At 42.7% G+C, this 24,505-nt stretch overlaps 1 protein-coding gene across 1 annotated transcript; it reads right to left on the reverse strand.

The window, feature by feature from the left end:
- Positions 1-2,569: 2,569 nt before the first annotated feature.
- On the reverse strand, positions 2,570-24,458 carry AP1S3 (adaptor related protein complex 1 subunit sigma 3). The gene is made up of 7 exons (XM_014879576.2): positions 24,434-24,458; positions 23,209-23,303; positions 19,803-20,105; positions 6,676-6,854; positions 5,388-5,496; positions 3,946-4,083; positions 2,570-3,053 (listed from the first exon to the last, which is right to left on the reverse strand). The coding sequence occupies exons 1-7, from the start codon at positions 24,456-24,458 to the stop codon at positions 3,018-3,020; spliced, it is 885 nt and encodes a 294-aa protein (XP_014735062.2). The 3' UTR covers positions 2,570-3,017.
- Between the last annotated feature and the right edge of the window lie 47 nt (positions 24,459-24,505).

Genomic DNA, 24,505 nt, shown 5'->3' on the forward strand with positions numbered 1-24,505 from the left:
GTGCTGGAAGCTTGTCAGCAAGGTGAGAGTTTAGGTAACAGCAAAAAGTGAGATGAGATGGGGAAAAATTAGAGTCTGCTAATACTTGTTTGGATAATAATTTCATAAGGTTTCACAGAAAACTTTACACTGAGCATTGCCTAGGATAGTCAGGCAAGAAACATCAACAGCAAATATAAATGGCAGTGCTTCAGAGATTAGTGAATAAATACAAAAAGATATATGCACCTCCTGCTCCAAGAAAAATCAAAGAACTAAGACATCAAGAGACATAAATCTTCTGATGAACTATGAACTATGCACTGCAGTGCACGATTCTGTGTAGGGTTCTGTTAGTGGCAATAAGGTTCACAAAGGCGGGAACACGTGCAGTCTGACACAGACCTAAAGGTGACCCGACAACAACTGGGTTTCATTTGAGTTCTTCCTTTTGGAGGAAGACCTGAGTTAACTGAATTCCATTACAACATTACTTAGCTGAGTGATCCCTTTCTCCCTGAAGGCTGTAAAAAGTTTAAATACAAGTTTCATGTTTCAAAACCATCTGTTTTTAAGTATGCAGGCTGTCACTTGCAAGTGTCACATCAACTAAGGCTCACCTGCCTGCTTTGTGGAGCTCTCCTACACCTCTCCTATAAAAGCAGCAGGAGTGTGTAGATGTTTCTTAGAGCATGAACATATTTCAGCACTCCTTTTACAGTACTTAACATGCTTTCCATTCATCTTTGTAGCACAAAGGCAGGTGGCACAACAGGCACACCATATTCCAACGAATCTTTGCATTAGGCTAAGGAAACCAGACTAACTTCTTCACACTTACCAGACTAATTCCTTCACACTTCTCAAGCTGACACTGGATACACCAGTTTGGCAATGCTATTTATTTCAGATGGTACACTGATATGGCTGGTATAAGTACCTCTACCAAGTTCATTATTTTCTTCCATCAGGAATTCTCTTCAACTTGAAATGATGCAGAAAGAAGTCTTCTAGCTCTTCTTAAAATGACGGAATGGACAGGCTTATGATGCCTTTATTTGTACCAAGAAATCTTTTTGGTACTCCTATTTTGATTTAATTCAGAATTCAACCAACACACAATTTTAAGAGTCAGATAATCACAGCATAGCTCCAAAAGGGAGTAAAATCAAACCACTTATGCTTTCAGTAAGTAGAAATCACTTATAAAAGCAAAGAGTGGAAGGAGCCTCTTTGCACATTCTGAAGTGATTTCTTAATCAATTAAACACTGTACTTTAAAAAACTTAATTCCAAACCATGAGAAAATAATACACAAATCATACAATTTCATTAATTTACTATTGGATGTCTTCAGAGCTATTAAAAGCCCTTCAGCAATTTTCACTGTCTTTTCCAGGCTGAAAGTATGCCTTTGACATCAATACAGAGAAAACAGATGGATAAAGTAATTATAAAAAAGAGCAACAGGATGCTATGAACCAGTTTGTCACAATTTTACTAACAGACTGGAAAGCACAGGCAGAATAGTGGGCTAACAATCAGCAAAGTTGTGTTGTGTCCAACTGCCCCCACCCTCCAAACAACCCCCAGTGTCCCTCCTGTAGGAGGAGGGAAGAAGCAATGACAAAATCAGAGTAACCATGCAGGACATTTAAAGATCAGAAAGACCTCTGAAAGAAAATATTGACTGTACATGCCAGAAATCAAGGGAAATGTACATATCGAAGGGAAATGCAACAATGCTTGGACCATTCTGGCACATTTGTCTGACAAATTCCCTAATTTTTGTATAGAATAATTTCATGATTTTGACAGAAACAAAATATCTAGCTGAGAGTTATGGGCTCAGATTAATAGAGTCCAAGGCTCAGAGGAATTCTGTTTAAGGAGGACAATCTCTCTAAGGAAGCCAGTTCAATCAGTTCATAGAGTCTAAACTGCACTGAAAGGCAAATTAACACACCTGGCTCCACACACACACACCACTGCAATGGTTTGTAAAACACAGAAGGGCACACAGCCCAAATGTCTCCTATTATTTTATCCTTTTCACAGCTTGCAAAGTTAAAAAAGCTGATTAAATTACTCAACCTTCACAAAAACAGGGCATCTTCAACTAGTAGAAAGCTGATCATCCCAATAAGTGCATGAATGTGAGACTGGAAAACTCTACTTGGAAATATGGGTTTGGGATACCAAAAGATATACAAGATTATCTTCCAAAGGCTGATTTTTTCTCTTCAGGTTTTCTCCTGCACTCATGTGGCACCAATTCCAAAGTTTGGAGCCTTTGCAGAGGTCCAAGGGATCTAGGAAGGGGATAGGAAAATGAGAAGACAGAAACAGGCCATCTGCATGCAGCAGCTAAAAACGAATTCATTAAACTTAGGAGAAGCCTACCTCCAAACAATCTTCCAGATTAAATGGAGGCATGGAGTGCATTCTAGGAGCAGTTGGAGCAGGCTTATTAGCAGACTAGAGTAGAAAAGTGAAGTGAAAGAAAGGGCAGCCCCAAGAGACACGTATTTCCTTGTATACTTCAAGGGTTAATCTTGTCACAAGTTTGTGAAATCAGGGCCCACAACAATTTGACTTTTAGAAAAAAATTATTATTACAGCAGAATAACCATTACATTCAAAATAATGGACATTTGTACAAAAGTAGAGTCATACAGTCAGCAGTGAACCAAACTAGTAAAAACACCTCTTCAAAATATTGTCAGAGGAGCATGTTGTGATGACAAAACCTGTGGCTAAAAGACGTGATGCAAAACAAGAGCTGAGTCCAGCAAGAAGTGAAACTAGGTTGGGTTGTAACAACTCTGAGAAACTCATATACAGAGTAACACAAAGCACAGAATTGTTAAACCCTTTGCTACATTAGCTGACCTTCATCTTCACCATTATACAAACAAACCCTTTCAGTTATTGGTTTTTGGTATTTCTCTGAGGATCTGGCACATTGGGAAGCAATTTCAGGAAGTGCACTTCAGAGGTGCATACAGCAGTTTTCTCTGCAGGTAGGCAGTTTAACATCAAAATGCAGGCTTGTTCATGTATTCTTCCACTGTCTAGGAAACAACAAAAAAAAAGAAACAACTGATGCATTATGGAATGGTACAGTAATATTCATAGAAACCCTCTTGTTCTCTTTGAGGACAGCTGTAGTTTTGCAGGAAATTAGATATAAGTGATTAAAATGCAGAAATAATTCTGCTTTAAAACATGTAACTGAGTGGTTTAAAATCTGACCTTTAAATCACAGCACAGTTGTGGCTAAACTCATCACGCCAGTGGCCTTTGTCTGAGTTTCATGTGGAAACCTGCTCAACTCCCACAGCACGTCCCAAGTCAGTTCTACCACTGTGCTGCTCCCTTCAGGATTGTGATGGAAAAAAACATGAATGAAACCCATCACAGTCAACTGTTTTGTCATTCCTGGTTCAATGGTACCACCTTATGTTCCAAGTTACAAGGGAACTCCTGCAGGGTTCTGAATAAGGGTTACGTATCTGTGCCCTGCAGAAAAACTACACAGGTGCTTCTGAATGAAATGAGTTTGCCAGCACATACTCTTTCCAATTTTAAATGTTAATAGTAGGTTGTGTTTCCAATGTATTAGTGAAATAGATTTTTCTCTATTTACATATGCATACATGAAATATAACCTTAGATTATGTTCTTATATTAAAGAAGTATCTTAGATACATCTTAAACTATTTCTTAATAAACTCTAGCAGTTAAGCTGCATGAGAGCAAGAGCTTTATATAAAGAGCTTCCAGATGAACCAAGAGGGTTGAATTGAAAGCTTTTGTAACTGCACTAGTGTACCTGTTGTAACTGCATGTAAGACACACTTGGATAATTCAGTACCAGAAGTGCTTAGCTGTGTTTTCATCTCCTGTCAAACAAGGAAGATGTAGGAAGATGAGGTGTTTGCCTTTTGTCCTCCTCTGCCTTACCTCCTGCAGCATGTCAGATTCTTCTATGGCTTTCACTGCAGTCTTCTTTGAAGTCTCTTGTACTTCTCCACCAATTATAAACTCATCAAGAATAAAATAAGCTTTTTCAAAATTAAAGATAATATCCAGCTCGCACACCTGCCAGAACAAGAGGCACAACCACGTTTAAATCCCTTTTACAGTATTATAAGCACTATTAGGCCAGAAGCTGTTGTGATGATCAAATACCCTCAGCATATGTACCCCTGTGGCAGGCAGCAGGTGAAGAAACAAAATGCATGTTATGTAATATTGAAGCTTCTGCACATATTCTCTCCATATATACAGACTTACAGCAAAGATATTCCACTTAATTATTAAGCTCATGCTGGCTGTCAGACATCAAAGCTGACTTCCTTTCCCACTAACCTTATCACAGGTCCTACAAAGCCCTTGTAATATGGGTTACCTACATTCACCATTTCACAGGGCAAGACCATTTCCTGCCCAGTAACAGCCACCAAGTGCTTTTTAGTTTTGAGCCAATACAGACATGAGTCATAGCACAGTGATTTAACTAACATATGAATTAAGCTAGGCAGGATAACTTCAAAAATATTCATAGAAAAGATGGGTCTCTTGTAGTCTCTAAAGACTTACTAAAAGACTTACTTGGACCTTCTTTAAGTCTTTTCTTTAAAAACACACTTATTTTATCTTTTGCCTCTGTGTCCTTAATTGTTACACAGTATTATGAGACAAACAAAACCAGTATATCTGAAGATGTCAGGAAAGAGAATTAAAGTCCTTTAACCTGTTTTGAGTTTTTTCCTGAAGCATTCCCTTCAAATTCTATCCCAAAACAGACATACAAAGCATCAAGATTAATTCTTGGTGAGTGGAAAAAGGATGGAAAAAAAATCTTATCATCATTTCAGCACTGTTTTATAAAATACTCTAATAATAATTAATTTCATTCTGGATTGAGAGCACCTGCAGGGCAAGTGCAGTGATGGAACACAAAGCAAATCAGATGCACATAATTTTGTGCCAGTGATGCCTTAAGTTTTAATTTTTCCTATTCTGCTTGGATGTGCTTTTCTGATGTGCTAGGGTGATGAAGACAAAACAGTCCTATTCCAGTTGAAAACTCAAGGACAGTTTCTTCAAACTTCAGGCCCTAAGCATAAACAATGTGGAAAGAGGAGAGTGGGTTCATGCAAATGAACCAAAACCTACAACAATGTGAGATTTTGTGACCAAGCTCTCCTTTGCTTCCATCTTGGAGCCATCCAGACAGGGGCCACGACTGTGGCACTGATACTGCTAGGGTGCACCTTTTGTAAGCCTCTCAATAAAATACCCATTTTATTCCCCTTAACTCTGTGTGAAGCCTCTGTTCCAGCTTCTCTAGGCATCACCAGACAGACAGGAATGAGTTCATGGGAGAAAGTGAAACCTACGTTTCCAAAGTATCTGTCCAGGAGCTCCACATATCGGTGAACGACCTCTAGTGTCAGGAGCTCATTATCCTGGTCTTCTATTGCACAGCAGAAATACAAACTAGCATACCTGGGGAAACACGGACAAAAACATGGCAGTGAACAGCTGGGACCTCAGCACTCTGCTCATCTCTTACAGGTCATTCATATGACACTTAATTCCTATCTAGTCTCTAAAATAAACATTTTCTTTCACTCTTAAAGTGTCCCAGAGAACACTTTAGAAGATCAGATGATTTAAACAAATTATTATTTCGGTTACCAACTCCACCCTTGGTAAAGTGGGACACCTATAACACTGGACATAATAAAACAGGCAATAAATCAGTAGTAAGTAGTGCTCTTAGGTCTCCTCCATTTGCTGCAATAGCACTACAGTAAGTGGGGTTAATTAAACTGCAGGACAAGCTACCCCTTCTAATTAAAAAATAAAAATAAGGCAAAGGTGAAAGGAGTTACATCTCAGCAAGTCTGCTGATTGTCAAATGACAGTGTTTTACAGAGGGCCAGCATACACGAAGTTGCTTAGACCAAACAAGCTTTGTAACTAACTAACTTGCACCAAAACTTCATGTTTAAACCAACCCAAGAGCTATTAAGCTTGCTGATACTGTGGCTGGAGGCCAACTTGTCACAGTTTCTGGTCAGATGTTTACATCCTCCCTTCACAGCTTGGAACTCAGTTTTTGCTAAATGGCAGATGTTTAATTTACCCAGTGTACTACACATTAAGGCTACATTTGTTTGTTTACAACTTTAGGAGAACAAACAGGCAGTTAGCATTAGGTATCCTGTAACTGGGGACCAGGGATTTCTTTGGTAAAGGAAATGGGAATTAATACTTCCCAGAGCAACAAATATTTCAAAACCAAAATTTGACAAAATTATGAAAGTGCCTTGGAACAGTTCTTTCAGTCTCCACAGCTGATAAAACAGCAGATACATCTCAGCCAGGTACCTTGGGCAATCTGAAGGGTCTAATGCCTTCTAAACATTAATACCTATTAGGTTACTCCTGTTTTTCTCATTTGACAAACGGTGCAAGTGTTTTGCACCCCACAATTACCCTGCTGGTTTGTCCAGGGACACTGCCTTGTTATACCCAGATTGCCAACGGCAGGCTCCTAACTCAGCCCAGCACCACGAGTGTTGTTTGCTGCTTTTCCTTAAGTAAGCTTTTATTTTTCCTCTTCTAGAATGTGTTACTCATATGAATAGTGATTATACGTTCTTACAAAACTACTCACACCTTTTGTAAACAAGCTTGAGGTCTTTCCAGTCAACAAAGCTACTTGTTTTTTGATTGCGAGACAAAATAATCTGAACAATTTCTCGAATGATCTTTTTCTTCTCTTTATCAGGTAGCGTCGTGTACCATTTCTGAAGCCTTAACTTCCCCTGCCGACTGAACAGCAGTATAAAGTGTATCTAGAGTAAACAAAGCAACATGGTTAACACCAGGGCCATGGCCAGGGAAGAGCATTCCTCTGCCTGGCACCAGAAATCCCAGCTCTGGCCACACACCTCCAAACTGGCCATGATGGCTGGACAGGTGTCAGTAAGGTCTGGGGGAGGCTCACCATGGGAAAGATCCCTCCTCTCTCCTGTTTCTTTCCCAGGCAGCTCTCCCCTCCCTGTGGCACATCTTCCCCAGGCAAACCCTTTACATCCTCTCCTGCCCATCCTCCTTACCTTGTGCAAACAGCAGCTTTGCTTCCTTTTCTGCCCCTGCCCTGGGGAACAGGAGGAGCATCACCACTTTGCAGTGGTGAGAAGAGGGCACCACCTCCTCCTCCAGCAATATCAGATACCTCAGCAAAGGGAATAAAGACTTATCCACAACAGGAGCAGGGAAATCAGGATCAGTGTGGCAAAAGACTACAAATATGAAGACTGAGGTAATAATCATAATCACAAACAAAACTATTTCAGATCACAAAACAGCAGGTTCCTAGAAGAGGCAATAAGGGCCAGAAGAAACCTACTTTGGAAAGGAAGCTTGACTGGATTTACTGAAGAAAGCAGGATATTATGAAACTCAGACACCTGTCATGACAAATGACAGACCTCAGTAAGTGATACTGTATTAAATAAAAGACACTATCTATAACTGTTCAAAAATTTCTAAAGCTAGTCATAGTTTCACGAGGTTTGACCGATGATTTTTTCATGCTTAGCATAAGCAGTATTACTGAAATATATAAGAGCCAGCTTTTAAATGCCAGTGGGGCTTTGGAAGAAAAGTATCAATTCACATTTATATAAATAATACTATTAGCAGGTTAAAATAACTGACCATAGTGTATTATTAGCAGTATAGGTAACCTATTCACCCAGATCTGCTCTAAGAATGCAGGACATCTATTTGAGGACAACATCCTTCTCCAACAGGACATCTTCTGCTAAATGGAAAAAAAAAACCACAAACCCACCTGGGTGAGAGATAGAGATGTTTTTAATGGCTGAAGACATCTGAACTGCCCTGTTCTAGCCAGGCATCCTGCTTGCTGTTCTCACTAGTACCAATATCAGGACTCAGGGATTTGCAGGAAGGGTAACTGTAACTATATCCACGTGTATGACAGGAACACTGCCAGCTGTCCATACAGTGGCTGGTGGCTTCCTCTGATCCTGGAGGGACCACGGAGAAACACAGAACCTCACTTTTCTCACCTGCTCCCAAATCCTTGCAAAACCCTGATCTAGCAGGTCTCTTACCACATCCCTCACCATTAGCCTAACCTTATCCTTCCCTAGAGCTTTTCATTCTACACCCTAATCTCTCCTGCTCCATGTTTCCCGTTCCAGTTTATTGCTGTACCTATACTTCATTACTACATTTCCAAGTGAGGATTACAAAGTTAATTGTTAATTACAATCACTATCAAGATTACAATGCAGATTTCTGTGAAGATACAATCATTCCATACTCTGGTAAAGTCCAAACAGAGAAGTCAGAGAAGTTTCTACACAAAAGGAAAAAAAAAAAAAAAGCTACTGGATTTTGAACAAAGCATTCATTCATAATTCAGAACCATTCTCTAGCTATTGAGTTGCACAGTTGTTGAGTAATCTGGAGTTCTGACTATACTGAGAAAGACTTCAAATGTGGAATCATTTTCGGGAAAGGAGGAAGTTTTAGTTATGTGTGTTTGTGGCAGGATCTACTCCTGGAAATAAGGCTCTTGCCATCATTAGTCTAATGTGCTTGATAAAATTACAAGGACTTTATAGCTGCCTTCTGATGAGTCCTACAATACTCTCCAGACAAGCTTGCTAAATAAAAACAAGCATTCTGCTGGCAGGACACATGGCCTGACTACAGTGAAGAGCAAAGCACGATGGTTCTGCCTTTCTCTGCTCATATTACCAGCTGGGTTTTGACATGGGAATCTTCCAGCTGCCAGGGCTACCCCTTCCCAGGGGATGTAGGGACAACACTCACTGTCCATACACTTGCTCATTGAGAGGAGCTGGCTGAATGAAAGGCTATTTTGCTTGCTGCACAGCACATTAACTCCAAAGCCCTTATAAAGATGAAGGTGCTCTGAAAAGCAGAGCATAGGTTCCACAGATAAAAACAGCAGGCCAGCAGGAGTCCATCTAAAAGCCACTGGGTACAGGCAGCAGCTATTTGATAAACAAATTTCTAAAAATATGGTGAATCATCAGACAGGAGAGGATGATCAGATCTGACTGAAAATGCAGGGAATGAGTCAATGAATCTCTATCAAAAGCTGACAGCATGTTCAGCATGAGACTGTGAGTTTTGTGGCATCCTTTGCCTGCAGTGTTTCAACAGGAAAAGAAAATTAAAAGGTATTCTGGTTTAGGGTCAGCTGCTGGACCCAAGAGACCTTAAACCTGAGTGCCTGCATGTAATACTCATATATCTGGAGAACTGCAACCTTATGCTTCTAAAAGGTTAAATACCAACAAACCAGGGAATCACTGTGATTACCACTTTCTGCCCATTAATTACTTCAGGATGTTATGCTTTACCCATAGGAAAGTGAACTGCTTTCCACTTAAAACTGCTTTGAGAACTGTTTCTTCTACACATGCAGATGATGTCTCACCACCACTTTTATGAGCTCAGGGAATGCTCTTTTCAATCAGAAAACATTCATTAATTCTCCTAAATGCATAAACATTCAAACACAAGCTCCAAAAATCTCATTGTTTGGGTCTCCTGTTTCACACTGTCTCATATGCAGACTATAATAATTGCCTCACTTGGCAATTTTATTATTACAGTAATATATACAGGTAGAAAATAGAGCCTTTAATGTAGCACAGTTCTAAATTTTATAGTCTGCAGCAAAATAGTGCACCCTCAAGCCTAGGTACATATCACTGGCCAGCCAAGAACTACTGTAACAAAACAATGTATTAGAAAGCTGCAGGTACTTAGAAGCAAAAATATCATGTGTGGGGTTTCTCCTCTTTCAGTTCTTCCTTTTTTCTAATTTCTGAAGCCCCTTCAATCTGGGGAACTCTGGAGGAGGCAAATAATACATTCTTAAAAGGTTAAATGGCTTTCACCATTTTCAATTTCAATATCCAGTGCTGTTGCATTCAGTTCAGCTTGGCTCTGCCCAGCCCCACTGTCACGACACAACACACTCCTCACTCTCATGCCTCTGTCCATTACATTGCACTGGAAAGACTCTGATGCATCAATAAACCTGGTAATGTTGAAGTACTGCACAAACACAAATCTAACAGCTCACCTGTTCCTTGCTCCTTAACTGTGAAAACATATTTGCCTTCCTATAGTGCTGATGACAAGACAGATATTAAGAAATTTTTGGTTGGTTTTCAGCAGCCAAACTGCAAATAGTGGTAGAATATCCTGCAATGCTTTACTCATCTTTAAAAGTTCTAACTCCAGAGGAAAACAAAAGCTAATGACTTGCTACAAGCAGAATACCTTAGAAAGCAGAGTGCTTGGTTCCCTTTCTTACCATCCCAGGGCATGCTGGCTGTGAATAACAACCATCAGACCCAGGGCCCGTACCAAAGGGAATTTTTAGGTCTGACACTGAGTGGGTCAGGATGAGGAGTAGTTTCTAAGAGAGCACTGGCTTCCTTCACATGTGGAGTCTGTGGAGACAAGCTTTGGTCTGGGAGCTGAGAATAATTTTATTAGCTTGTTTTACTGAATCAGACCCAACCACCCACAGCAGTGTGCAAAATTATCTCCATAAACGTCAGAAAGTAATCCAAATGACAGCATTTGCTATTTGTAGGCTATTGGAAAAATAGTTTGTTGGGGTATTTTTTAGATCGAACATTTAAACCAGATTTCTAAACTGGAACTCTAACCCCTTCTCATGCATCTATCAATCAACTGCAGCAGTAAGTTACTTACCAGACTGGAAAGTTATAGGGTCTTCTGTTCTATCAAGATCTACAAAACTGTACCAGGATAAAGACCAACACCCTTAGTTTCAGGGCTACAAGAAAAAAAATCTAATGCTAGACTTTGACATGAAATAATTTATCAATAAATAGACAAGAAAAATGCAAAATAAAGAAGGTTTGCATATTCATGAACAGCAAATACAAGAGGGATAGATAAAACTAACGCTGATTTTTTTCCAGCTTCCTTGGGAGACCTTTCCTTTCTTAGCTAATGGACTGTAATAATCTGATAAGCAGCTCACCCAAGCTTGTCTTCTGGGCTGTTCCCAGCCAGGACTGCAGGTCCCCTTTGGTACAGCCTTCCCCACTATTTGGCCATTATACACTTCAGACTGATCAAACACATTACAACTGGCTCAGTAGTTTCAAACTTGGATCATTTTTGCCTTTATGGAGGGTTTAAAATTTAACCTAATCTGCAACAATTAGTACAACTGTCTAAAGGGCTGTATTCCATTACATACACAACAAACCTGCTGGGGGGGAAGATAAAAATGAATACACGGGAAAGGGGCTTTCCTGGCTCTCTTCTTCCAGAGTCATTGCTCCAGTTTACTGTTTAATAACACAAACATGTAAAAGATGCCCCATTTCTTCCTGCAAAGTGATCTCCAGGAGTGTGCAAGAGGCTCACTGTGAGAAAGAAGAATATGCCCTAGAACTGCTTCTCCTCCTCTTATAATTCAACCTGCATAGCATTTGCTGACTGGTTCCAAACCTGTTCTGTGGCATCTGGCTTCTCCATGTCCCTGGGGGAGGAGAGGAGGATAGAGATGGGTACTCATCGAGGAGCCTCAGGGGAAGGGAGGCAGAAGAGGAAGACTGCAGAAAAAAGAGCAAGAATCCTCTTTCCTGTCTGGGTGTGTGGTTGGGCAAGGATTTGCTTGGTGAGGCAGCTCTGTCACTCCAGCAGCTCTCATTCCACTTTCTCACTCATTCTGCTTTTTCTCACTCCAGGCTTTCATTCTGCTTTAGCTGTAACCTCTCCAAATTCTCCAAAAATCAAAGCCACCTTTATAAAGACACCCGAAATTCACATGTAAGTAAAATTTGCAAATTAGGAATTGCTATCCTTAAACAGACATCGTGGCAGAGTGAGGAAACTTTCAGCTTTCCTTAAAGCTTTCTGTAGGGGAACAGACAACACAAGATATGCTAAGCAGTGAAAATTCCCAGACCACATAAAATGAAGAGGGATGAAAATCCAGGCCTTCAGCTGCCAGCAGAAGCCTGGGGAAAACCAGACTGACTGGCTGTACCTGGTGGTGAGGAAGTGACTTGCTATGATAAAGTTCTTTTTTAACTTACTCTGATACCCCTGAAGTCTGCTTGATCTGCTGCCACTGTTCTAGTCTAAAAGAGTTCATATTCTGCTTCTCTTTTACTATTTTTCATTCATTTCTCTGATTAAGAATCTGTTTCCCAACATAGACAGCTGTCCAAATGTTTTTCTCAGTATTCATTTTTACATCACAACTGAAAATGAACAAAACCTACTTTAATTAATTTTTCTCTTTTACAAAATAGAACATTCACATTATTCCAGCCATAAGCTTTTTTAAATCTCCAAATCATTTCAAGAATAAAAAATCTTTTGTTTAGTGAGGTTCTTTTTGTTTTGTTTTGGAGGGGGAGAGGAAAGTAAACACTGACATTTTTTAAAAAACGTTGTGAACACACAGTTGGTTTGGAATGCCAGGTGCTTAGGGTGAAATGAGAAGATGTGCTGAACAGACCTATTGACCTATTAACATTCTACCCACATCAGGACAAGACAGAATACTAGCACAATCAAGTACAGATATTTTGGTATTCTGCTGTTACATGAAATCCCCTCTGGCTACTGACCTTTAATAAACACTCTAGAGTTTCAGACATCTCTAAAGCAAATATGTAAAATTCAAAACAGACTACTTAATTAAAAATATTAATTTCCTAACTTGTTTACTCTGTCACTAAAACATTTATTCACAGCAGCACAGGAGCTGACAGATGTTTATTAAATACTATTGGCTCTCAGCTTTAAAATTTCAAACACGTACTTAGTCTGCATGATGTAAGCAAGTAAGAAAAAAGAAAATATGCACAAACCCAGCAACACAGAAATCCTGAAGCAGTATATTGCTCCCTACCTGGCACAGGATTCTTCCTCACTTAATCTCCATTAGGAACATTTCTGAGCAATTTCCTCCAAACAATACATCCAAAGTCCATGCAATAAAAGCTGTGCCAGATCATTACAGGCACACGTGACCATAGTTACACATTGATTTTATGCTTTTCATGATGCAGAAGTCACCCTTATCTTATTACCAAAGATTTTAAATGGACCAGCACATCAGCATTTTAGGGGTATTTACAATATATGGTATTGATCCAGACAGCAACAACCTTCTCGATAGCCTCACTTGAGTTAAATAGAAATATAATCAAAACAGTAGAGCTGAGCTCAAGCTGCTCCCTCCTGATCCCCAACTAAGGACCAGAAAACAAAGCTCAAGGAGTTTTCCAAGTGCCCCATAAGTGCCCAAGCTCCCTGTAGCTCTGCTCCCACTCATCTCTACATGCAGCAGGTTGAGTCCTGCCGACCTTGGCTCATTCCTCATGAACTGGTGGCATTCCTTCACCAGTGTCCTCCCTACAGCACAGGCATGCCTGTGCCTCCTCCTCACAGACTGGGCTATCCCACCAACAGGATGATTTCCTGCACTGCTCTAGAGAGCAAAGACAGCACAGCTTTCCAAAACAGCTCCAAAGGGGTAGATTCAGGCAATGGCTTCCAGTTTTTACATAAGATAATTAGTCTTACTTTTCTTAATTTTTTATTCCTGTGAGTGGAATTACTCCAGTTTTCAGGTAATAAGCAAGCACAGACCCAGGCTGGAGTACGTATAAAAGCTGCCTCAGGCTCTGCAGGCCAGGGAAGCAGCCACACCACTGTCCTTCAGTGCTGTCACGGGACAGACATAGCAGGGATATGAGATGGCTAAGCTCACAGAAAGCATCAGTTTGAAGAGATTTGAAACAATTATTAACTAGGTAATCACATCCCTTCTGCCTCCTAGGCTGGGCTCTTAGAGGTGCTTTTATTTGCTTACATGTTTTAGGGAGGCAGAGGACATCTTCATTAGGTTACTACGAGGAAAAGACCCCCCCTCCTTCGGGGGAGAGGCTGAACAAGCTACCAAGAGCCACCCCTAACTCACTACAGCCCCAGTGCACTTTACAGGCACAAGAAGCTATTTTTCTAGCTTCTTCCTTGAACTCCAAGTGAAGAAACAGAGCTAAAATCTCACCCAGTGGATTCCAGTAAAAGGTGTAGCTCTTTTAGTTTCATTTCCACTTTGCCTTATCAGTTATTTGCAAAGCCCTGCTACATGATGGCACCGCAGTGCCCTGCCCTTGCCTCTGACCTCTCCAGGAGCAAAGTCAAAAACCTTGCTCCCAACAAAGATTTCCACAGAAAACCCGAGCTCCAAGAGGACCAAAGATCCATGCGAGTTCAGATCATGTTTGTAACTCTGAAAGAGCACAGAATAAACTTTTGGAAACACTGAAGCATTTAATTTAGGGATTTTCAATTGAGAAATTCTCAATTTTCCCTTTTAAAATGGGATTTTTTTTCATTAAGGAAAAAAACCAACATGGATTTAACCTAAGCATAAACATAAAAGAAGCAACCACTGTTTACAGAAGGAAGGGCCAGAGCAGAGAAGCTTCCAAAATGTTCTACATGTTGGCCCAATATTTGGCCTGTAGAAGGAGAAAGAATCACAAATTCATTTTGTTATTTATCCAAGTCCTGTCATGAGACCTGAAAGAAAGGAAATGCCTGAGGTCCTGCCTCTTTCCCATCCCATCTCCTGAGCCAGAGGCTCGTTGAGTTTCATGCAGCACTTCCCACAGCTTCTCTAGAGCTCAGAGCACACAGGCACTCACTCAGCACTTCACCCGTTCTCCCTCCATCACACAGCCTTGCACACAAAGGCACAACATGGTACATTTCTGCATTTTACTCAAACAACAGCGAGTCTGTTTCCTATTCCTTTGTAGTTTGTGCCCAGGGGACTAAGCAGCGGATGGTGACCACAGAGCTCCTGTGCTGGCTAACAAGCCACTGAGAACTGCAAGTGTCTGAGCAAAACTATCCCCAAGCTCCAAAGGCAAGCAGCAAGGCAACAACAGGCACTTACTGGTTAGTGAAGAGGGATTTTAATGCTCTCCCTAACAGATGAGAGCAGATGGATGTCCTACATAAACTCAGCAAGCCAGAGAAGAAAAAAACACTGGTGCATAGAGTACCTGGGGTTATGTCTGTAATATTAAGAAACACACATCAGGACATTCCAGGCCAGACAGGCACGTCTAGCCAGAAAGGCACGCCAAGCTTGCCTTCAAACACACAGATGTAAATTACACCTTCCCATCCTACCCCAATGCCTCTGCATGCTGTATTCCTACTCCCAAATGAAGTGCCATGCTTGCAGGACTGGATCTTGCAACTCCCTCTCTACACTGAAACATCTGCAGAAATGCAAAGGCCCAGGGGTGGCTACTCAAGAAACCACAGAGCCAATGCAGCCAAGAAAATGCAGAAGACAGCCTGCAGGAATAGGACAGTAGGGAAATGAATGGGCAGAGATGGAAATTAGTAACTGGGCACATGTGATACAGACATAATTCTTTTCACACGAGCAGTATTGTTTTAATTTAGGCATCACTAGCAAGACCACGACTGGCTCACAGAAATGCCTGATGTGGATGCCAAAGCATAAATCTTGCAAATACTTGAGGGAGGGGTAGCTCTATCTGCCCTCCCTGACTCAACAATTTCCTCAGTACTTTCATCACATTGTCCTTTTGTGGCTCTTGCAGGTAACTGGTGGCTTCAGGAGGTCCATGGGATCGTTTATAAAGCATGAGATTTTGAAGTAACTGAAGACACGGAAAAGCAGCAAAATCCATCATTTTCTTGCCTCATGACAGACCCAGCCGCCCATTATCCCTTCAGCCTTCTTCCTGCATTTGCCCCCCCTAAATGCCATGGCTTTCTCTAAAGCCCTCTAGGCATTCCATCCTAGTAACTTTTGGCTCTGACATGCCTGCAATTTTCTTATTTTTGAGAGAAAACCTATATATCTTTTAGAAAGCAAGTATTATTACATTACTGATTATTAAGCAAATAATCAGCAGATGATCTATCATAACATTTCCTCTGTTTTCCAAGAATGAGCTTATTACCCAGGAACAGTAAGATGTGAATGGCAATTCCTGCACGGCCTGAGCAGGCTCCAGTATTAAACACTGACAATCTGTAATGGTCATGGGCACTCAGAGAAGGAGCATCCAACACTGGCAAGTCAGAGATTATTTCCAAAGAACTTTAAAAAATCCTCACAAATTCCACAAAAGGCTATTTTGCAGCCCAATTGAATGATAGGGAGTAACTGAATGCCAGATTATGGATCAGCCCCTGAGCTGTACTCTGATCTAAGCAGTTTCCAGAAGGGCACAGGCATAAGGAACAGGGCATGTGTAAAATCACTCTTATAGTCCCATCTCCAAGAATCACAGGTTTAAGAATTATGGGACAGAAACTGCATCCAGACAATCCATCCGTGGCCCCGCCCTCTATGAGCTGCCTATCTACTGGTATACCCACAGCATGACTGGATTGAAAAAAAGTCACCTACACTGGGTGAAAAATACTCCCTTTTTTTTATACATTTAGTGCCTAAAAATTTCACAGGATGTACCCTGATTCTGTGTGCAGCAACCAATCTTTATAGTGTTCATGATTTCATGTGTTTCTATCACTTCCCCTGCAGTAACATCTTTGCAAGCAGAAAGTCTGTCAACTCAGGATCTTCTCAACAGGATGCCATTCCATTGCCATTATGTACTACCACAGTAAAAGTTCACTGCAAGACAATTTAACAAGGAAATACCACTTGAACTTTTTTTGTCATGTAGCATAACAACTGCTGCCTTGAACAACAGACTAATTGATTTGTCATTTTCTCTCCTCTCATCTGTTCTAATCTGTTGCCCTTCTTGTCTTTCAGAGCTAAATGCCTAGAGTTCATTGTCTTTGTGAGGCTAACACCCAGCTGTATCATGAGTGGAAAATAAGCAGTCATTCTTGCACAGTAAATTCTGTGCAGCATTGAAAACATATTTTGCAGATCTACATCCATTTTTACTTTAGGGCATTGAGAGTGTTGATGAGATCAATATTCAGAAGAGCAGAGAGTTCATTTCCAAACACTAGGCGGGTATCAGCAGCTGCAGTCACAGCAACTAATATTTCCACCCCAGCTTCTAGATCAGTGACTGGTTATCAAATGTCTTGCTAAGTGGAAACAGTGCTTGCCAACTCCTTTTCTATTCAGGCCAAGTGCATTTTTAGAGCCACTGTGCTCAACGGGATTCTTCTGATCTTTCTCCAGGGTTTCAGATCATGCCCACAAGTACTAATTTGTCTCCCTGTAGTGATGAGTACCACAGGTAGGAGGGAATCAGATCCTTTACTATACAGGCACCAATTCTGCATGAAGAGCTATGCAAGCAGAAGCCTGCATTTATTCACAAAAGTAATCCTGATAACACTGAGGCAGCAATAGGATCAAGGTGTTGCAACACTTACAGGCACAAGACACTACAGCAACACATGTCCTTGGGGAGACTTATCTTTTTCTCCTCTGTGCTCTCTCCCCACTCTTTGACTTTGTTGAGGCAGCAATCCTTCATGACATGTATCTCTGCTGCACCCACATATGTCAGGAAGCAGAATTCAGTCTTGCTAAAGTAATTAAAAAAAAACATGTCACAAAGCACAAGATGGGCATAAAAGCTGTGTTTCTCAGCTGGATAGGAAGTCAGTTGTGCTAAACAGACTTGTCCCTGAAAACTTGGCTGGAAATTTGCAAGAGAGCAAACAATTGGAGCAACCCTCTGGCTAAGACATGGTACCATTTACACAAACATCTTTAATTCCATCTCAAAACACAGAAAAGGATAGCAAGCACAACTCTGTCATTCCAACAGAGGAACGAGTCTATGAAAGGTTTAAATGTCCTATTGAAAGTTCATCACTTTCAGAGCCTAGATTAAGGCTTATTCTTGGTTTGTAACCCAGCAAACCCTTTTTTCTTGACTCATAACCGAGTGCTAACAACCTCTTTCCAGAGACTGGATAACAGAGAAATTTAAAGCTAGAGTTCCCTGACAAAAGTTTCATCAGCACCAGATCCTCAAGAGAACAGGGTAAGGCTGACAGCAGTAATATAATGCAGTAATATCAGCAAGTGTTTGTGCTATGGCCTCAAAAAACGGAAAACCAAAATTCTTACTTGTAAGAATGCACACTCACCTTGTAAAATTCTAACCATCAATACAGCAGCCAGACTCCAGACCGTCAACAAGCAGCACTATTGTAAGCAGCGCTCCCCTGGGACTATCGTGAGTGCTTTGAAAACTGGCAGTTGTGAAGTACATGCATCAAGGAGAGTTCTGAGATTGATTCCCTGAAATCAGCTCCCATATTTACTGACCTTCAAGGGCAAAATAGGAACTCCAGTTGTTTACATAAGCTTTACCAGGGGGAAGTGGGTATGTAGGGCTGTCTCGGGGTGTAACCAGAAAAGTTACACCTCTACAGGGACTTAAGGTGTGGAGACTGCATTACCATCTGTAAACTCATTACTGTGCATATTATATTTGCAAATATAATGACAGGTACACCTTTCTAAATACAGGGACTAACACATATTTAGCATTCTGGCTAAACCGCTGAAGAGAAACAACATAGCTCTGCCTTTGAGGATAGAGACAACAGCACTTGACCTCCACTGAAGGAGTTGAGAGGCTTCTATTCAGCTGCAAGGCCAGTAACTGGTATTACAGGTGCACACAATGGGCAAATTGTGCAAGACAGCAGCTTGGGGCATGCCCGAAGAACCTGCCTCAAGCCTGAATTATCAAGCAGTGAGATGGTTTCTCTGTTAAGAGCCATCAATGACCATCTCACTACTTGGGAGCCTCCAGTCCCCCCGAGGGAAAATCTAGTCATTGTTCTCAGGATGCTGGCCATCATTCTTAATAAGAGAGCATCCACAGCAACCTTTTCTGATCTCAGCAAACTAACACCAAGCGCTGCACTGAGAGGCAAAGGGTCTCCCTTCCCGGATCCTGCCCTCTAACCTGAAGGGCCGTTGCCCCTTCCGAGCCCAAACGAAGCACTGCCAGCCCTGGAGCCGGTGACCGATAAGACAAGGCTGGTGACCGATAGACAGTAACAAACCCATAGGCTCTCTAGTTGATGCATTACCTGATGGAAAGGTGCAGCTAAATCCTAACAAGTCCCATCAGACCCGGCAGTGGTGCAGAAGCACCCGGGCTGGAGGTAATGCTGCTGTCCAAGCCCTCCACTTACCTGGCACCTGGGAATACAGCCGGGGAAAAGCTCTTCCCAAGGATCCCGTCGCAAGAAAACCCACTGCCCAACACTGACCCGCTCTGCCACCAGCCAGCCTAAAGCAGATACATCCATACGAAACATCACTCGGCCCTTCTCCTGGCACCGGAATCGACTTGCACCTCAGCTCCTCGAGTTACAGGAAGACTTTATAAAACCTCTCTGTAACAGCCTTGTTTTCCTGGTTGTCTACGAGAGGCTCTCGGCGTGACCCGAGCTCATAGCGAGGGTCGGAAAACAAAACGGAAAAGAGCAGAACTTTCATTTCCCCCAAGCAGGTGCAAACCTCGTTCGAACCCGCCAGGCAATGGCTTTGGGCGTGCCGGCGCAGCCGGTGCCGAGGGGCGCGGGCAGCCCCGCTCCGCCCGGCCTCGCTCCGCGCCCTCACAACGCGCCCGTCGAGGGGCCCGGCGGGGCACGGCCGGCTGCTCCCGCCCGGCCCGGCCCCGCTCCGCTCGGCCCCGCTCACTCACCATGGTGCGGCGGCTGGCTGGGAGCCGGCCCAGCCTGGCCCGGCCGCCTCCGTCCCGCCCGCCCCGCTCAGGTGAGGCCGGGCCGCATCGCGCCTTCCCACAATGCCCCGAAAGGGAACTCCCGGCGCCTCCTCCCGCCCTCCCGGGAGCGCCCCGGGGCACGGGCAGGGCTCTGGGGACGGCGGGGACCGGGCTCCACACTCCGACAGCCTGGGTGCTGACAGGCCGGCTGTGCCGAGCCCCCACCCGCTGCCCGGTACGTGCGTGAACCGCTCCAAGGGCCCCTTTCTCACCTCGGCATTCCTGGCGTTAATAAAACGCGGTTCAAGTCATCCACTGGCTCGAGCTACTCCCCTGTCAACCATTCATGCCCTAAAGACATGGGTAGATCGACAGGCATGATTGCTCTGCTGCCCATCTCCATCAGAATGGAACTCTGATACTTTTAAATACCTTCGGTGGCTGGGCTTGGCTCACCGGTGGGTGCTTTGTGATGCAGCTGGATGAGAGGGCAAGACTTCAGCAAATCCCTGTGACCTGTGGCAGGGATTTGCTGATAAGCAGCTGGTGCCAAAAGAATGTGCAACATCCACAGACTCAGCACTTGAATCGAAAGATCTAAATCCAGGCCTAAGGCTTCTCAAACTTGTATGAGGAGCTTAATCCAGATGCAGACTACCACCCGAGCATCAAGTGAGAAGACTTAGCATGCTGAAGTCCCCATGTCTGTAGTCTAAAGTAGAGGCATTTCCCAGAGCACAGCATGCATCAGTTCAGGATAAGGATCCCAACTGCTCAGGCAGGGAAGAGCTGTGCCCTGCTCCTGGGTGCAGTGGTGCATATGAGCCATCAGTGAGAAAAGGAAAGAAATCCAAAGGGGCTTGGGGTCTTCAGGGATCCCTGTGGTGTCAAGGACAGCCCCTCTGCAGCCTCTGGCTTCAGAGAAGGGAGGAAGATCCCTGGCCAAAAGCAATTGTGCATGTACTGCTGAGAGGGCAGCTGGGTGGAAATCTGCTCCCAGTTGGAAATGCAAATTTGCAAGAGTAGAGTGCAAATGCAGGTGTGTGCTCCTTATTCAACAGTACCGTGGAGGTAACTTCCATATTTCCCTAACTGTGCATGAGCCTACTCCTCTCAGCCCTCCCTAAGTTTTGGTTTGGTCTATATAAACACACTGTTCCTGTCCTGCTTGCTCAGTTCTGATTTCTGCATGTCCCAGCCCCAGCCCACCAAGCAGCACATTGCATGCTGTGCTGTGATGCTGCCGGCCGCCCAGTGCTCTGCTTTCACTTCTGGAGTCACCACCAAGTACAAGGCCCAGCTGCCCCACAGATCAGTGATGCTTCATGGGCTCACTTCCCGAGTACACACTGCAGGCCCACAGAGCAGCACTATCTCCAGAGGGCAGGAACACCTCACCCCTCGTGCTGTGGGTGCAGCACACACTGTGCTGTGCTGCCAGACAGCACTGGTCTCACTGGTTTTACTGGGACTCCATCTTGCCTTCAGTGAGCCTGCCAAATATAAACTTAGTGCAATCACAATCTGTTAAAGTAGACCAAAACCTTTTACCAGATTCTCTGAAAGACCCATGCAGAGTACCACAGTACCCACACTGCCTCTCCCAAGAGATAAACACCTGCCTTCCCCACAACCATGTTCATACCCCTGTCCTTGCACCCCCCAGCTCTACCTGCTGTGGCCTATGCAGAACAACAGAAGGCTGACTCTGCATTTAAACCCCAAACACTCCCTTGGTGAACAGGGAGTGTTCACAGATAGCACTGCAGCTCTGGGAAAGCCAGGTCTCACAGAACACTCAGAATTGGATTTGCCTAGCATACAAGAATGTGGACACCACAGTGCAGCTGTACTACAGATATGAGACATCAATACTTTCATCTCCAAAATGAATTTAAAATTAAGGAATGAACATATCCCTCACTCCCTGCCTGTGTAATTTACTCAGGTGATGGACAATAATATTTTTTTGCTTAACAACTATTTCCCAATAATTTCACTTTTCTATACGAAGACCTTACCTAATTAGGTCATAAACTCAAGAGAACCAGCCTGCTGCTTGTGTGTTTTTGCAAGTAATCAGAAAAAAGTGGAAGCAGCAGCAAATACAACATGTATAGCATGAACATTAAGACCATGGGCCAAAGTCAGCCCATTATAGCCAATCTTGGAAGTTGACAGAGAGAAGCCCTACAGAAACAAGCTTGCAGATATAGGATCATGCCTAAATTAATGCTTTCCAGCTCAGAAAGCCAGGCTGCACTTAATGACTGCCTAACTAGCCATGGTAAGGACTTGGAATTCTCCCCTCCCGCCTCTCTGCCACTAGCACTGTGTAGCTGCATAATTTTCTGATAAAGAAGATAACCATCAGTAGTTCCTAGCTGGGAAGTTTGAGCTATTAGTGTCACTCAGCAGTGGGAACAAGGGGAGGGAGCTGAGGCACACACTTGTGCCACACACTTGTGCCAGGTGAACCATTGGGGTGAACTTATGACAGTTAAATGCCATTACATGAACTTCCAGTGCTTCCCTTAGGCGCAGTTAGTTAACTTGAACATGAATGTTTGCACAGTAATGCATACTTATTTCTCTAACTCAAAACTGCTGCAAAAGGCAGTTTTGAGACCCTTCTTTTTTTGCTTCCTTTTCTGCGTGGAAGGAGCATGAACATTTTCTTTCTTAAGGGTTCTTTGAAACAGGCTTTTAAGAGAGGCAAGGAGCTTTTTACTATTGTGGCATATTTCATACTCTTGGCTTGTATTCCACTCTCCTAGCAGCCTGTCATGTTTGGAAGTAGAAAACAATCATAATAAGAGTTAGAGTGGGTCGTGAACCTTGTGTGCCTACATCTGATGAAAAAACTTCCCTAGCTCCTAAGTATCAGTTTTGGTGGGTCTGGGCATTATTAATGTGAAAAGGAGTAATTGCTAAAATGTCAGATGCCTAAACCTGCAACAGGCTTTGTCTTGGGTCCTCCTAATCTCTGCAAGCTTTGTGCGCTTCAGAAGCTAATCTTGAACCATGTAAGTAAAGCTATATATTCAGCAGTGATTTACAATTAATTGGGAAGTTATTTTTCTGTGCATTTTAAGAGAACAAATCCTGTCAGCTTCAATTAAGAGACACAAACGACTGTCTAAAGAACAGTAGGGAACGAACAAAATCTAACATTCTCACTTCCTTCTAAACAGAACTGCACAAGCTTTCCTTCTGAAAAAATCCCAAACCACCCTTTCATTGCAGAAAGAAGCCTTTTCACTGACATTGAGTACCACAGTAAATGAGACAGAACACTGAACACTTATTCTGATTCTAGCCAGCAGATGCTTTGGTGTTGTTTTTCAGCACCTGAACGGAGCTCAGACTACTTCAGGTAAGTTGCCCTATGCAAACCAAGGAGCTGAGGCTGATGAACACTCCACTTGGTGATTTTATAGGAGACCTGCTGTTCAGGTTTTTTACCACTTGATACTAGGTCTGTGGGGGAAAGAAAAAAAAACTTTAAAAGCCCAATTTAAATTCAGCTGCAGGAGGTAGCTTTTAATTGCACTTTGGATCAATAGAGAAGCAACCTAACACTTGCACTTGGTTACTAGGCAGGGCTTGTACTTTTCCAGACTGCTTTTCCTTATTTGCTCACACAGTCTGGATTCTCCACAATTTAAGTGCAGAACAAAGCACTCATATCACTAGAGCACATATCAAATTAGGTATCTGTGCCACAGATGCTGATACCTTATCAGCAGCAACATGTTCAGTAAATTGAAGTAATTAGTGTTAAAAGTGGCAATCCAAATCATTATAGCCTGTACTAAAGTGATAGGTGTACACAAGTGTACGCAAGCACTTAAAGAGTGTCAAGTAGCATTTTATTTGATTTCCCAGCTGTATAAAATTAAAAGCAGGCCAAAAGGTAGACAGGCATTACCAAAGCTCCATTAAGAACTTTTCAATCCAGAGATAACGTGTTGTTGTAGCCCTCTTGTGTTCAGTTGGATTAACAGCTATTAGATACACAGCATCCTTCCTTACCTCCCCAAAAACACAGCTCTGCATGCCTTAACCACACTGCCAGTCAGTTCTTTGTCCTGTACACCTTTACTCAGTTTCTTTAATGGTTTTCCTCTTTCCATCATGGTTGTAAAATTGAAACCCATTCAGGTTCCCCTGCTCCCAGATAACCCATGCTCCTGAAGCAGCAGTGTGCTCAGCTGGTATATTCATACCATAAAATGGGGAACTGCTGCTTTGGAGTAGGAGGATTAAAGTACCTCTCATTGCCTGCAAGCATGCTGATATTCCCAGCATTTTTCTTTTTCATTAAAGGACTGTAATGAACAAAATTTACAGCCTTGTTTCTCTCTTTCAGTTAATGCCTGTGAGTTCAAGTTTTAAATTGAGTGTCCCACAAACACCATTTAGACACCTGCAATTCTCTACCCTTGCAGTAATCACCCTGACATTCTCCAAACTCTATTGACAATTCTGTTTATTCCACACCTTCCCTGCCAATCACCAAGTTATGGCTGCACTGCTATGGGTGCCTAATGGGATGGAGCCTTGTAGTTGAGGATAAGGAAGTGGGTTGTGTCTTAAAGCACACTCACCTTCCATGTTTGCTGCCTCGGCCATCCTTCATTCAACTACTGCAGGAGAGATCAGGAGGCTCAGGTGAGCAG

The sequence above is a fragment of the Sturnus vulgaris genome, chromosome 10 (assembly GCF_052056855.1).
Source record: "Sturnus vulgaris isolate bStuVul1 chromosome 10, bStuVul1.hap1, whole genome shotgun sequence".
Taxonomy (NCBI): Eukaryota; Metazoa; Chordata; class Aves; order Passeriformes; family Sturnidae; genus Sturnus; species Sturnus vulgaris.

Excerpts from the sequence above, each read along its gene's own strand:
- AP1S3 (XM_014879576.2), bottom strand. The coding sequence starts at position 24,458 with ATGGCCGAGGCAGCAAACATGGAAG. Across the intron at positions 23,304-24,433 it reads CGAGGCAGCAAACATGGAAG|ACCTAGTATCAAGTGGTAAA; the intron begins GTGAGTGTGCTT and ends TTTCCCCCACAG. Across the intron at positions 4,084-5,387 it reads TGGACAGATACTTTGGAAAC|GTGTGCGAGCTGGATATTAT; the intron begins GTAGGTTTCACT and ends TTGTTCTGGCAG.